Below are 13,104 nucleotides of genomic sequence, written 5' to 3'. Positions count from 1 at the left end.
GATACGTGCAAATGCTGCAGCTGAAGAAGTGGCTGTTAAAACTAAGTCGTTTTACTATATTGTCCTTGAGAATATTTATCATGTGGCAAATGTATGTTTGCATGATATATCTGCCATGCATAATGTGAGCTTTCATGCAAGTGTAGCATTTATGTTTTATTTCAAATTTGATCCATTAGATCTTTATTTCAGCACCATGACCATGGAGGAGCTACTGACTTCGCTGCAGAAGAAATGTCGAACAGAGTGTGAGGAAGCCCATCGACAACTGGTGTGTGCTCTCAATGGCTTAGCTGGTATCCATATCATAAAAGGTAAAAAGCAGATTGCTCCAGTATGTTACTTCATTCCATCTGATGGGCTAGTGATGAGTTTAGTTATCATCATGTCAAAATGGCAGGTCCATTGATTTCAGGGGAAGGTGCATAATGTGATCACAGAAAACTGAAACAGCATACAGGCAACATCTGAAGTGCCAACAAATTTCTCTGAGCTGACAGGGAAGGAAGAGGTGCAATATATTGGGGGCTAAATGAAAGCACTTTCCATTTTCTTAATTTCGTAACATTCTTTCTATCTATGTTCATTTTTTGAGGTCTAGATTAATCAAGAGAGGATAAAAGTAACAAATCTATCTTGATTCTGCTGTCACACTGGTGTAATTAAAGTGCAACTCCATTGAAGTCAGTTGAGTTCCACTAGTGTAAAACTGAGGTGAATTAGAGCCATTATTTTCTCAACTTTTGTTAGGCTATTACAGTGGCTACTGTGACGTACTATGGACACTTGGAATATCCAAAAGTTCTTGTATCAACGTTGTAAAAGTTATGTGCATCTGTCTAGGCTGAGGATTATATTCTGGCTTCATGGGGGAGCTAAAGTGTTTCCTACAGGAATTCAAATCACTAGTGACTAATGCAAATCCCTAGGCAGGTAACCGGTCCGGAGAAACCTCACCCCTGGAGAAAATTGCATAAATTGGTTTGACCTGGTTCAAGAATATATGGTTTTGGGTTCCTTGTTTACTAGTAAAATGACCACCTTGAGGTAGGGAGAGAGGTCACTCACTTGATCCAAGAATGGACATGAGACTGTGAGTCAGAGGGACAGGCTCTGTGATAGTAGCTGAAGTACTTTAAAACCTTCCAGGATTTCCATGTGGAAGATAGGTGACAGGCTAAAACTTCATATAAGCTGTTCATTGTTTGAGATGTTTTCTCTGTAATGCTTTTGTTGTGAATAAATAAGGATAAGCTTATGTCATGGAGATCACAGAAGTCTCAGATTCTGTGACTTCCAGAGACCTTTGTGACTTTACTGCTTCAGCCCTAGGGCAGGGGGTCTGAAGCTGTCAACGGTGGCAGAGGGACTCGCCGTTCCCTACTGCTGCTGGCAATGGTGACGGACCCCATAGTTCCTAGTTGCTGTGGACAGCGAGGGAACCCAGAGCTGCCTGCCGTCGTGGGGGTGATCCAGAGCTCCCTGCCACTGTAGGTTGCAGGGGGCCCCTGGCAGTTCCTAGCCTCTGTGGGGGGGGGGGGACCCCACAGTTCCCAGCCACCACGGGCAGCCCTGGGGCTCTGAGTTTCTTACTGGTCCCACAGCAAAGCTGGGGCTCTCATCGCCTCAGTCAGCCCCATTTTGTCATGATTATTTTTAGTAAAAGTCGGGGAAAAATCACAGGCTTTGTGAATTTTTGTTTATTGCCTGTGACCTATCACTGACTTTTACTAAAAATAACCATGACAAAATTTTAACCTTATGAATAAATAACATACACCCTCACGATAATGAACCAGTTGGGATCCAAGCGGCTTGTTAGAGTAAAAGACGATAAGGGGAGGTGGCTGACAGCTTCTCCAGCCCCATGATTGCGGCAGGGCTCAAGATGGGATTCATGAACTGGATTCATTATAGCCGAAGGTTTGTTATTATGAAGGGCATTATAGCAAGCGTATACTGTACTTTGTTTTATGAAGTCTGGCTGGTCTTACATAGGTTAATCCTGTCATTTCCCCTGAAAGAATAGGACAGCAAGTGCTGAACTAAAGTCAGACTTGCAGAGGTGATCGCAGTGAATTGCAGGGAAGATCAGTGCCTAAATCCCCAACTTAGAGAGCGAGTGTCACAGGACTCTCTCTTTCCCAGGAAGGGTAATGGTTAGAGGTCTGAGACCTAAGAGGGGTGGCCTCAAAGAGGCCATGATAGGGCCAGAGATGCAATTATTTCTGGAACTGTGACAACTACATCAAAGGCTTTTTGCAGGTAATGGAACTGCAAACATGTAACTAGCCAAGAGTGGCACAGTGCAGGATATGTGGTACTTAATTTATCAGAAACATTTTTTTGTCCTTTGCACATTCCTTCCAGTCACTAAACTTTGCTCCTTTGAGCTAATGTTCAGTGAACTTTTTGGCCTCTTCCCTAGAATATTATATAGTATTTTATACATTGTAGTGAAATGTGTTGTTGAAGCTTTTTGTGTCTCATAATGTGAAACTGCATTTCACTTTCAATATTGTATAAAATGTGAATGCTTTTGCAATATCATTTTAAAGTGGTAATGGATTTTAGTGGCATCAAGTAGCAAGAATTGATACTCCCATTTGAAGTTGAAGGTACAAAAGATAACCAATTTGGTAGCAATGATCACACTTTCCACCCCCAAGTCTAGAGAAATTGCTATGTACACAGAGCAAGTAAGAAATATAAGAAGTCATTATGTTGTCGCCATTGCAAACGGTTTAATTGAAGAAATATTAGAATTTAAATGGCAGTGTAGATTCCAGTGAATCAGTATGGAGTTTTTGAGAGTTCTAATCAGAAATCTGAAAAATGAAGCAAGGAGAAATAATTGTGTGACTCTGTTACTAAGCAGCATAATTTACATGGATGCTTAGTTCTAAATGTTCAAAGCAAAAGCAGAGCCTGTTTTATTTTTTGCCAAGTGATCCTTGTTAAAACTAATGAGTTGCATAGAATTAGCCCCCCCCTTAGTTATAGTAATTATTAATAACTTTTAAAACAATCTCTTATGAATAAATATATAAGGATAAGAATAAATTTTGTTCACTTCTGTCCCACTTGCATCTATTAATCAGATGTCATTCTGGTGATTACCAGAGAATTCTGAAGAGTGTAATGTACTGTATTTTGTAATACCTGGTAGTTAAGATATGTCAAATCACATGATGCCATTTTTTGCTGAGCCGCAGTAACTTCAACAATCTCTTTAGTTTACCTGTTAGTTCTTTCAAGGAAGCTTTTACAAGACAGTTTCTCCACCCTGTAACTCTCCTCACTCACAGCCCAAAAGGTTGAATTCAGTTCAACTCATCAGCAGTTAATAGGTTTGAAATGAGTAGTTTGCAATGACTGCTGGGACCGACAGAAGAGAGAAGCAAGTATTCCGGATAGAATAAACAGACATAATGAAAATGAATTATCAGCAAAGCTTCAGTTCTTTGAAATACAGTAGTAGCAAAGATGAAGTTTTGCCCTTTTTAAGAAGCAGTTTGATGAAGAAATACAGTAATAATTGTTTCTTTCACATCCGTCACAAGCACCTACTCTGGAACCGCCAACAGCTCCAAATCAGCATAAGAAATCATAGCTCTCGTTCAAACCAGATTTTTCAAGATACTTAGAACTAGAAAAGAGCTTTCACCATTTATCCTACTGTCCACCCTTTCATTTTTATGTCCCATGGATTACTACGCTTGTGCAAAAGTTTTCCCAGACTATTAATTAGATTACCTATCTTCTCTTTGTTGGAGGAGAAGAAATCATACATAATTCTGTTTTTATGACTTACAAATATAGCTTCAAGTTAACATCAGTTAATTTCTTCCTGAAGTGCACATGGCCTCTTAAACTATAGTTCAACTTTGAAAAGTGATTGTGAAAATGTCACAAGAGCTAGGTGAATAAAGGATTTTTTGGTTTACTGGCAATTCTGAAAAACCTTTCATTTCAGGTGGAACTGAAAATGAATTTTTTGGCAAATCAAAAAGTTAAAATAATTTAGTGGTTCAAAACAAAACATTCTGACTGAGGGCATTTTGACAAAAAGCATGGGAGGACTAGATTCACAAAAGGATCGGGGGGTAAATGGAGGGGAGGTTGTAATAGGAGGTGGCTTCCTTTAAAACCTTTAGCCTAGTGGTTAGGGAACTCATCTGGGATGCAGGAGTTGAGTTCAACTTCACTATCTGCCTTATATGGAGAAGGAGTTTGAACGTGGGTCTCCCATATTGCAGAAGAGTGCTCTAGCCACAGGCTGTGGGACATTATGGTATGTTTCTTTCTCAATCTCTCTTGTTGAAGCTATTCCACTTTTTATAAATAATTAAATAACCATTGAAGTAGAGATTTGAAATTTTGTCTCTCACTTCCTTGGTGAGTGCCCTAATCACTAGGTTACAGCATCATTCTTATTATTTCTCTGGCCCAGTCACTATTCATTATCACTGATAGTGGCAATTTATTGTCAAAAATTGGCAGATTCTGCATTTAGTTGCAGCAGTGCAATGAGAGTTGTAACAGAGGGGATTTGTTTTAGGACTGATTTTAAAGTTTGAAAATATGCCTGCAGAATTCCGCTTGACTCTGAAACCATGATGAGTTTGTAGGTCTGGCAATTGAAAAAAACACATTTAACTTGGAAACCAAGACTGTTTGCTCTGGAAGTCACTGAGAAACAACATGGTACCCTACAATGCCGTTCCTACAGACTTACTTTTCAGAGTAGAACTCCACTATGTTGTGTAAAATACTCTTCTTCAACTGGCGTCTTAAAATAGGCAATTTACAACAACCAAAAAACCAGCAAGTAAATAGTAGATGGTCCCTCTGAAGACATCTTGCGTATGTTGTAACTTATGGCCATTTGTGGCCATAAGGAGATGAAATCATGCTGTGTTGGTTCTAAGTGGATTTGAATTCTTCAGATGAATATGCATTGGCAGCTGACCTGTACAGAGAGGTGTTGCGTTCCTCTGAAGAGCACAAAGAAAAGCTCAAAACAGATTCACTGCAAGTGAGTATGCATTTAAGTTCACAGCCACTTTTTAAATAAACGTGTCAACATATACTTAAGTTCTTGTGTCAAAGTTAAATTTCTGATACAACTATTTCTCATAGGGGTTTGCCAAAGGGACACTGTTAACTTGTCCTCTGTTCAAATATAATATACAGTAGAACCTCAAAGATACGTAATCAGAGTTGCAGACTGACTGGTCAACCGCACACAATGTGGAATTGGAAATAAGCAATCAGGCAGCAGCAGACTGACACAGATACAGATACACTATGCTGTGCCTGTATTGCACCTTAAAGGAAGGCACATCCGGGCTGCCTGTCCCCACCCTCACTCACCACACGTGGGATGAAGACGCTGAGGTGCACGGGCACTGCTGCAAGCCCCCACTGCCAGCCTAAGGCAGACAGAGCAGGACAGGACTGGGGTCTGTGCCACTTTCCTGTAAGCTGCGAGCGCTGTTTTCACCCCCGCTCCCCCACCACCCCGCTCCAGCTGGGAAGAGGGCAAGCTTGCAAGTGGAAAAGAAGCTGCTGCAGCCCAAGCTGCTGATGCTGCGAGGAAGCTGCGGCCTGGAGCGTGAGCTGCTAGAGCCAGAGCCCAAGCCCAAGAGCATCTCAGTTTTAAAGGGCTACAGCATGTACCACGCATGCACTCATGCTGCCCAAGCTTTGCCCACAGCTGTGTTCCTGGATCCGTATTTTGTTCAGAGTTACGAACAGCCTCCATCACTGAGGTGTTTGTATTTTTGAGGTTATACTGTACTCTAAACATTGTGATCTATGAGAAAAGTCTGCTGAACTACAGATATCTTGTTTAAAAGCCACCATATTTCAACCAAAATTTTTTATAAAGCCTTGCCTCTAATTTTTACTGATGCATCCAAACACAGTGTGAACTCCGCCTGCTGCTCTGCAATAGAATTTAACAAGCTCTAACCCTGGAGTCTTGCATATGACTGCTAACATCAGTGGTACTAGAGTAGAGACAGAGAAATAGACAAAAGGCCGTCACAATGGTTCCTGGAGAAGTATAAATGAAGTTAAGTCAGATTATGTCATAAGCAATGCTACCTCAAAGAGCATTGTAACACAAGAAAGAGAATAAAAAAGTTTTGACAGTATCCTTTTAGGAAACTATATTATGTGAATAACCAGCAACTGCAGATGATATTTTATATTTAAAGAATATGTTCAACAAGGTAAATTTGAACCAGCTTTATTTTATCTTACAGCAGAAGCATGTTTATAGACCGTCTCATGATAATAACTCAGAAGTAAGCTAGTTGCCTGTTGGTTCCCTTACCGCTTACGATCCCCAAGGGAACTGAAATATTATTTCAGGTCATTGTCCTGCTTTGGGGTCCTCTAATGCAGAACTCTGAACCCATGTAGAGTTGCTTTGGCTCTCTTTATGCCAACCAATATTATATTTTTGTTTTGTCAGTTCAAGCAGGATCATATTAATGATATCTGTATCAGTATAACAAACTGTCTCTGATATCAGAGACAATCTCACTATTGCAGGGGCTTTGGGCAGAGGTGCACCTGTCCCCCTCCTGTGGCACACAACAGTTTAATCTTCAGAAGGCTGTAATACTTGGGTCTAATTCTCTATGCTGGGCTTGTTGTGGGGGTGATTGGGTGGTATTTAGTGGCCTGGGCTAAACAGGAGGTCAGAGTAGATGATCTGATGGTCTTTTCTGGCCTTAAACTCTGACTTTTATATAACAATGATGATGTTAATGAAACAGTAGTACTGAAACTTAAGAAAAATGGCAGGAAGCTGCTCAGAGTTTAATTTTTTCAGCTTTTCTAAATTTTGTCTATTTTAAGGACATTTTAAACAATTTCTTGCCATGTTTAATTTTAAAATATTATAAAAGAATAAATTTTAAGATAAAAATCTTGCATCTCACAATTTTAGGTGGAATAGCTGTGTTCTACGGGATAGAGAATCCAGGCAGAGAATCAAAGACCTGGGTTCTTTTTCAAACTTTCTCATTGATTTGCTATACATTTTGGGGGAGTCAGGTAATCTAGCTGTCTCATTTTTGCCCCCTGTAAAATGGAGGTGATAATGCTTACCTCCCATTCATAAGGTACTTTAAGATTTACAGAGGAAAGCCGTATCTTTAAATTAAATATTTATTATTATCCTCATAAGTAGCCTTGTTCTGGGATTCCACTGATTACCTTGTTGCTGTAACAGATAATACAGTAAATTGTGTTTCATGATAATTGTTGTCTTTCTCTATGAGTAGAGACTTCATTCTACACACAACCTGATGGAACTACTGGTAGCGAAGCATCCAGGGATACCACCAACTTTGCGAGATGGCAGACTTGAGGAAGAGGTGATTGTTTTTGATTTTGGTGTAAATATATTTTAAACAATATGTTTTGCAGTTTGTACTTTTTTTTTAAGACTGTAACCATCTTTATCCTATTATATTATGTCAAAACAAGGGGGAAAAAATCATCAGACCAAGTGGGTAAATCTTCAGGTTTGTTAATAAACTTGCATCTGATTGAATGTATGAGAGAAGGGGAAATGTCTGATTGCTGCTCTTCTGAACGTGTGCTAATCTTTGCCATGTTATGATTATATGTTTTGGGGAAATTTAAATATTGATCACTGGAACTATGATCTTGCAAGTGTTTATGTATGAATAGTCTCAGTCATGTAAAATTAAGTACCTCTCATAAGTGTTTTCAGTGTGGTAAGTAAAGAGGGTGTCAGAGGAGACGGAATGAGTATTAGCCACCTCATAGACCAAACTATGGAAAGTACCTGTATTTGAAATTTACAAAGTGGTCTCTTGAATGTTGAGTGACAAATGATAGTCAACTTCTCAATTCACAAATATCTGGTGATCTCGTTATCTTTTTACCAAGGGTCATAGTGGATTCTCCATCACAGATAATTTTTATATTATATGTTTTTCTAAAACCTGTGCTCTAGGAATTATTTTGGGAAAGTGCAGTGACCTGTGATATACAGTAGGTCAACTTAAATGATCACAATCATCGAAATATAGGATTGGAAGGGATCTCGATAGGTCGTCCAGTCATCTGCACGCTGGCAGGACCAAGTATTATCTAGACCATCCCTGTCAGGTGTTTGTCCAACCTGTTGTTAAAAACCTTTAATGATGAAAATTCCATAACCTCCCTAGGTAATTTGTTTCAGTTCTTAACAACCCTTACAGTTAGGATGTTTTCTCTAATGTGTAACCTAAATATCCCTGGCTGCACTGCAAGCCCATTACAAATTTTCCTGTCCTCAGCAGATAAGGAGCACAATTTATCACCCTCCTCTTTGTAACAAACTTTTACATACTTAAAGAATGTTATCAAATCCCCCTTCAGTCTTCTTTTCTCTAGACTAAACAAATCCATTTTTTACAAATCTTCTCTTTAGGTCATGTTCTCTAGACCTTTAATAAATTTTGTTGCTCTCCTTTGGACTTTCTCCATTTTGTATTTGTGCAAATGATTATTCCTTTCTAAGCTGGGTACTTGGCATTTGTCCTTAATGAATTTCATCCTATTTATTTCAGACCATTTCTCCAGTTTCTTATGATCATTTTGAATTCTAATCCTGTCTCCAAAGCACTTGCAAGACCCTCCCAACAGACTTTATAAGTGTACTCTCTATAGCTTTAGCCAAATCATTTATGATGATGATATTAAATAGAACTAGCCCCAGGACAGATCTATGCAGGTTCCCTCTCGATAGACCTTTCCATCTTGATTGTGAACGATTGATAACTACTCTTGGGCCTTGCCTACATTCAAAAAATAAGTTGATTTTTAAGTAATTACTGCGGTGGCTGACATCCACGCTACCGTCCTTGGGTCGGTGGAGTGCGTCCTCACCAGGAGCATTTCCACTGACCTAAGGGGGCAGTGTGGGGAGCTGAGACAATCTTTCAGCTCCCTACTGGGCGCCCCAAAGACTGGCTCCCGGTGGGCTGTCTCCCCTCTCCCCTCCCGTTTCCCACCAGAAGCCAGAGGAAGCCACCAGGGGCTTCCCTGTTCCCGGGGGGAAGCAGCCTGATGCTTCTCGCGTCTGGAGAGTGGGGTCCAGGTGCCCCGGCTTCTTCCCTTCCCTTCCCACCACCACGAGCCGTCAGCTTTCAATTTCATGGGCAGCCAGGAGCTGGGATCCAGCCACCTGTGGCTTTCAGCAGCCTTAGCTTGGGTTTTCTTGTCAATTTCACCACTCCAATGACAGCCCAACCACCAGTGTAAGGGGAGATAGTGTCTACATTGACACTGCATCACCGCAACTAAGCCGATGAAAGCCCTACACCTCTCATTGAGGTGGTTTTATTTTGTTCAGAAAATGGCAGTTTTCTCGGTATGTGTGTTTGATTGTAGTGTGTACATCAGCACTGTTTTGCTGACAAAAGCTGCCTTTTGTCGACAAAACTCTCTAGTGTAGACCAGTCCTTAGTGAAGCAGCCTTCCCAGGCTCTGCAGATGTTGAGTAGTACCCAGCCAATCAACCCTATCTCTATTTAGATTCTGGGGCTAGGAGTCAGATAGGTAGTTGTTTGTGGGCCCCTAACCACTGAAGCAGCTCAACTCCAGGTGGGGGGGGGAATGTACCAGGATCCCCAGTGCAGAGCAGGGAGAGACTCTAAATGTGAGGAGGACCCTGACCATCTGATTCATGGGTTAAATCCCAGGAGAAGTAGTGCAGAACAAAGAGGGGAGCCTTGTGGGGCCATGCCCCCCCCTCCCAAAGTCTTAGTGGGTCCTGAGTGCCTTGGGGAAAGAAGCTTCTAATCAGCCCCCTACCATCCCAAGCCAACCAGAAGGATTCAGACAATGAGTTCCCCCCTCCCAGCGATAAAGGGACCCTGTAGGGGACGATTCTGAGTCAGACTGCCAAAGAGGGCTCCAGGTCTGAGGAAGACAAGCAGCAAAAGGCCTCACCAAAACTGCCGAAGATCTTCTATGCCCCCAAAGCCTGCATAAAAGGTTATCTAAAAAGGCAAAAAAGAGAGAGAAAGCGCACACAAAATGGAGGTATTAGTTCTCTGACTCTGACTCTCTTCCTCCCTGTCCTCCCCTGAGGAAGGTGAGCTGTTTGGATCTGAATCCGAGCAGAATGAGTGGGAGGAAATGTAGCGCAAGTTTTTTTTCCCCCTAAGAAATTTCAGGCAACAATGTTGTTTCCATGATTCAAATCCAACCTGAGCAGGCTCCTGAGAGTCAGCCTCAGAGCAAATTTCTCCCTTCAAAATCATCCCCTAAATCTGCAATACCCCATTATTCCACCTTCAAGGGAGTGAGTAGAGAGGAATGGAACAAGCCCAATGAGGGCAAGCATATTAACAGGAGTGACCATAAGCTCTGTAACATTCAAAAACCAAAAGGGTCTATTACTGAGATACCAAAAGTGGATGCTGCTGTAGCATCCCTTGCCAGGGATATGATTATTCCCTCTGAGGCAGAGTTGTACGCCAAGAACCCCATGGATAGAAAGATGGAGGCCACTCTCAAGGATTTTGAAGCCTCCTTGACCACTCTTTGAGTGTCCCTGGCAGCTACCTGCTTTGCAAAAGCATCTCTTCCCTGGCTGGGAGATCTCAAATCTCTTAAGGACAGAGATCACCCTGACTTTGGTTTCATTTTAAAGCAAGTCTCCCTAGCAATAGCGTTTGTAGCTGATGCCTCAAAGGATGCACCTACGGATGTGTGCATGGAAGGTGGATACTCACTTTAAATAGGTCCTATGCTCTGCCAAGTTTACAGGCTCCATCTTTTTGAAGAAAAGCTGGAGAAGCTGGTGGCTGATGATGCAGCAAAATCTAAATAGTCTCTCCCTGTCCCACTAAGTGCTCCCAGGAGAGAGTACAGACCAGCTTTCAGATAGGGGCACTCCTTTTGCTCCTCATCCTCATGGAGATATTAGCAAAAGGACAATGGACTCTCCAAGGGAAAATGGTGAAATCGAGGTCCAGGATGGGAAGTCTAGAACCACACTTTTCCTCCCCAAATCAGTTTTATGAAAAAGATCATATAGGTCTCTGCCCAGAACTGAAACTATGGGGCAGAATTTCCTAGAGGAATGGTTTTCATTGACCACAGACGAATGGGTCAGGGAGACAACAAACTACGGATACTCATTTGAGCTGGGGGCTTTATTTTATCCATTCTTCATACAGTCTTGCAGCCCCAATGACTCTGTAAACTATAATCTGATCCAGAACAAAATATCTTCTGGATATGGGAGTGATAGTGTAGTTTCAAAATAAATGTTGTCTAGGCTTTACTCCATGTTTTTCATTGTCCAGAAACACATGGGGGTTATCAGCCGTTCTTGACCTAAAAAGGTTTAACAAGTGGATGGAGATCCTGGCCTCTGTGGAGTCATCCCTGTTCCAGGGGGACTTCTTGATTTCAGTAGATCTAGCAGATGCATATTTCCATATCCCCACCAAATCGTGCCACTGCAGACTTCTGAGGTTTGCTTATGGCAGAAAACATCAGGACTAAAACAACGAGAGTCCTGTAGCACTTTAAAGACTAACAAATTTAATTTCTGCAGGCATAAGCTTTCGTGGGCTGTAACCCAGTTCGTCAGATGTTAGAAGATGTCTGAAGTGGGTTACAGCCCACAAAAGCTTATGCCTGAAGAAATTAAACTTGTTAGTCTTTAAAGTGCTACAGGACTCTCATTGTTTTTGCTGTATATAGACTAACACGGCTACCCCTCTGAAATTATCAGGACTGAACAATTCAATTTGGCCTGTCCTTGGCCCCCAGCATTTTTACAAAAGTATTGGCCATGGTAGTGGCCACTCTCAGGTTGCAGGGAACCCAGCTGTACCCTTTCCTGGATGACATTCTGATCAGAGTTTCATCACGATCACTAGTGTACAGGGCTCCATCTTAGACATTGTGTCTCCTCCTAGTCCACAGCTTCATTATCTATGCCAAGAAAGGTTCCCTGGTTCCATTCACCTGGGGGTGAAAATAGACACCTCCATAGCAAGGATCTATCCATCTTGCTCTAGAGTCTCAGGAGACCTATCATAGCAGCATGCTCTCAACTGCTAGGACTCCTGGTTTTGTGAATAGGCGTGATTTCATGGGCACAGTCATACATCAGAAGTCTTTAAGCCTTCATTCTCAAGGTGTGGGACCATTCTCTGCAATACGTGAAAGATAAGTATGGATTCCGACAGAGATGTTCAGTCCACAACAAAGTTCACAAAGGCATGCCCATCTGCCCTCCAGATCCTTTAGTCCTCACAACTGACCCCAGGCGGGATGACTGGGGAGCTAACTTGGAAACCCAAACAGCCCGGGGTCTCTGGAGCCAGGAGGAAAAAGCTGAGAGCAGTCAAGTTAGCTTTTCAAAGGTTCCAGCCCACACTAAGGGGGAGCCATGTCCTGGGTCAGTCAGATAATACAACTACAGTTGCATTTTTAAACAACCATAGAGAAACGAGGAGACTGATGTTACACTCAGAAGCACTGGAAATAATGAGGTGGGTGGAACAGTTCCTCCTTTCTTTCAGAGCATTCTACATCAGAGGGGATCTGATCCAAAAGGCAGACTGTCTCAGCAGGCACATGGTCAACAACTCCAAGTAGTACCAGAATCAAGAGGTTTTTGATCTCATCATTCAGCCTCCCTTCAATCGAATTGTCCGTGAGTCATGTGACCACAAAGGTGCCAAAATATTTCACAACGGAGGCCAACTCCAGAACCAGGGGACAAGTGTCTTGTTGCACAGTTGACCAAAGGACTTAGTTTATGGATTTCTACTCTTTCTGCTATTGGGGAAAGGTGGTTTCAAAAATAAGATGAGAACTGGCGGCAATAATTCCTATAACTCCTCATTGGCCAGGAAGACCTTGTCTCTAAGTCCTGATAGACCAGAAAGTGGAATCCCCACTCCTGTTTCCAGACAGGAGACCAGACATACTCTTCTTCAATTAATAGCTTCAACTAACAGCCTGGCTATTGAGAGAGAAGTGTCAGAAGGTCTCAGTCCATCCTCCAGAGTCATCAAAACATTGCTTTTGTCTAGGAGGGAATAG

At 42.0% G+C, this 13,104-nt stretch overlaps 1 protein-coding gene across 4 annotated transcripts in view; it reads left to right on the top strand.

Moving 5' to 3' along the window:
- Window positions 1-13,104, top strand: part of SHPRH (SNF2 histone linker PHD RING helicase) — a 105,701-nt gene that overhangs the window by 41,722 nt on the left and 50,875 nt on the right. For all 4 annotated transcript variants that reach the window (XR_010918658.1, XM_067542365.1, XM_067542364.1 and 1 more), the window contains 3 exons: window positions 193-314; window positions 4,950-5,038; window positions 7,302-7,394. Coding sequence is in view for 3 of the 4 variants with exons in the window: in XM_067542365.1 (XP_067398466.1) it covers window positions 193-314; window positions 4,950-5,038; window positions 7,302-7,394 (304 nt within the window). In the remaining variant the exon portion in view is untranslated. The remainder of the gene's footprint in view (window positions 1-192; window positions 315-4,949; window positions 5,039-7,301; window positions 7,395-13,104) is intronic.

This window comes from Emydura macquarii, unplaced genomic scaffold (genome assembly GCF_026122565.2).
Source record: "Emydura macquarii macquarii isolate MOO-44397 ecotype Brisbane River unplaced genomic scaffold, CSIRO-AGI_Emac_v2 contig_705, whole genome shotgun sequence".
NCBI classification, from domain to species: domain Eukaryota; kingdom Metazoa; phylum Chordata; order Testudines; family Chelidae; genus Emydura; species Emydura macquarii.
This window is presented reverse-complemented; position numbering and strand designations above follow the sequence as displayed.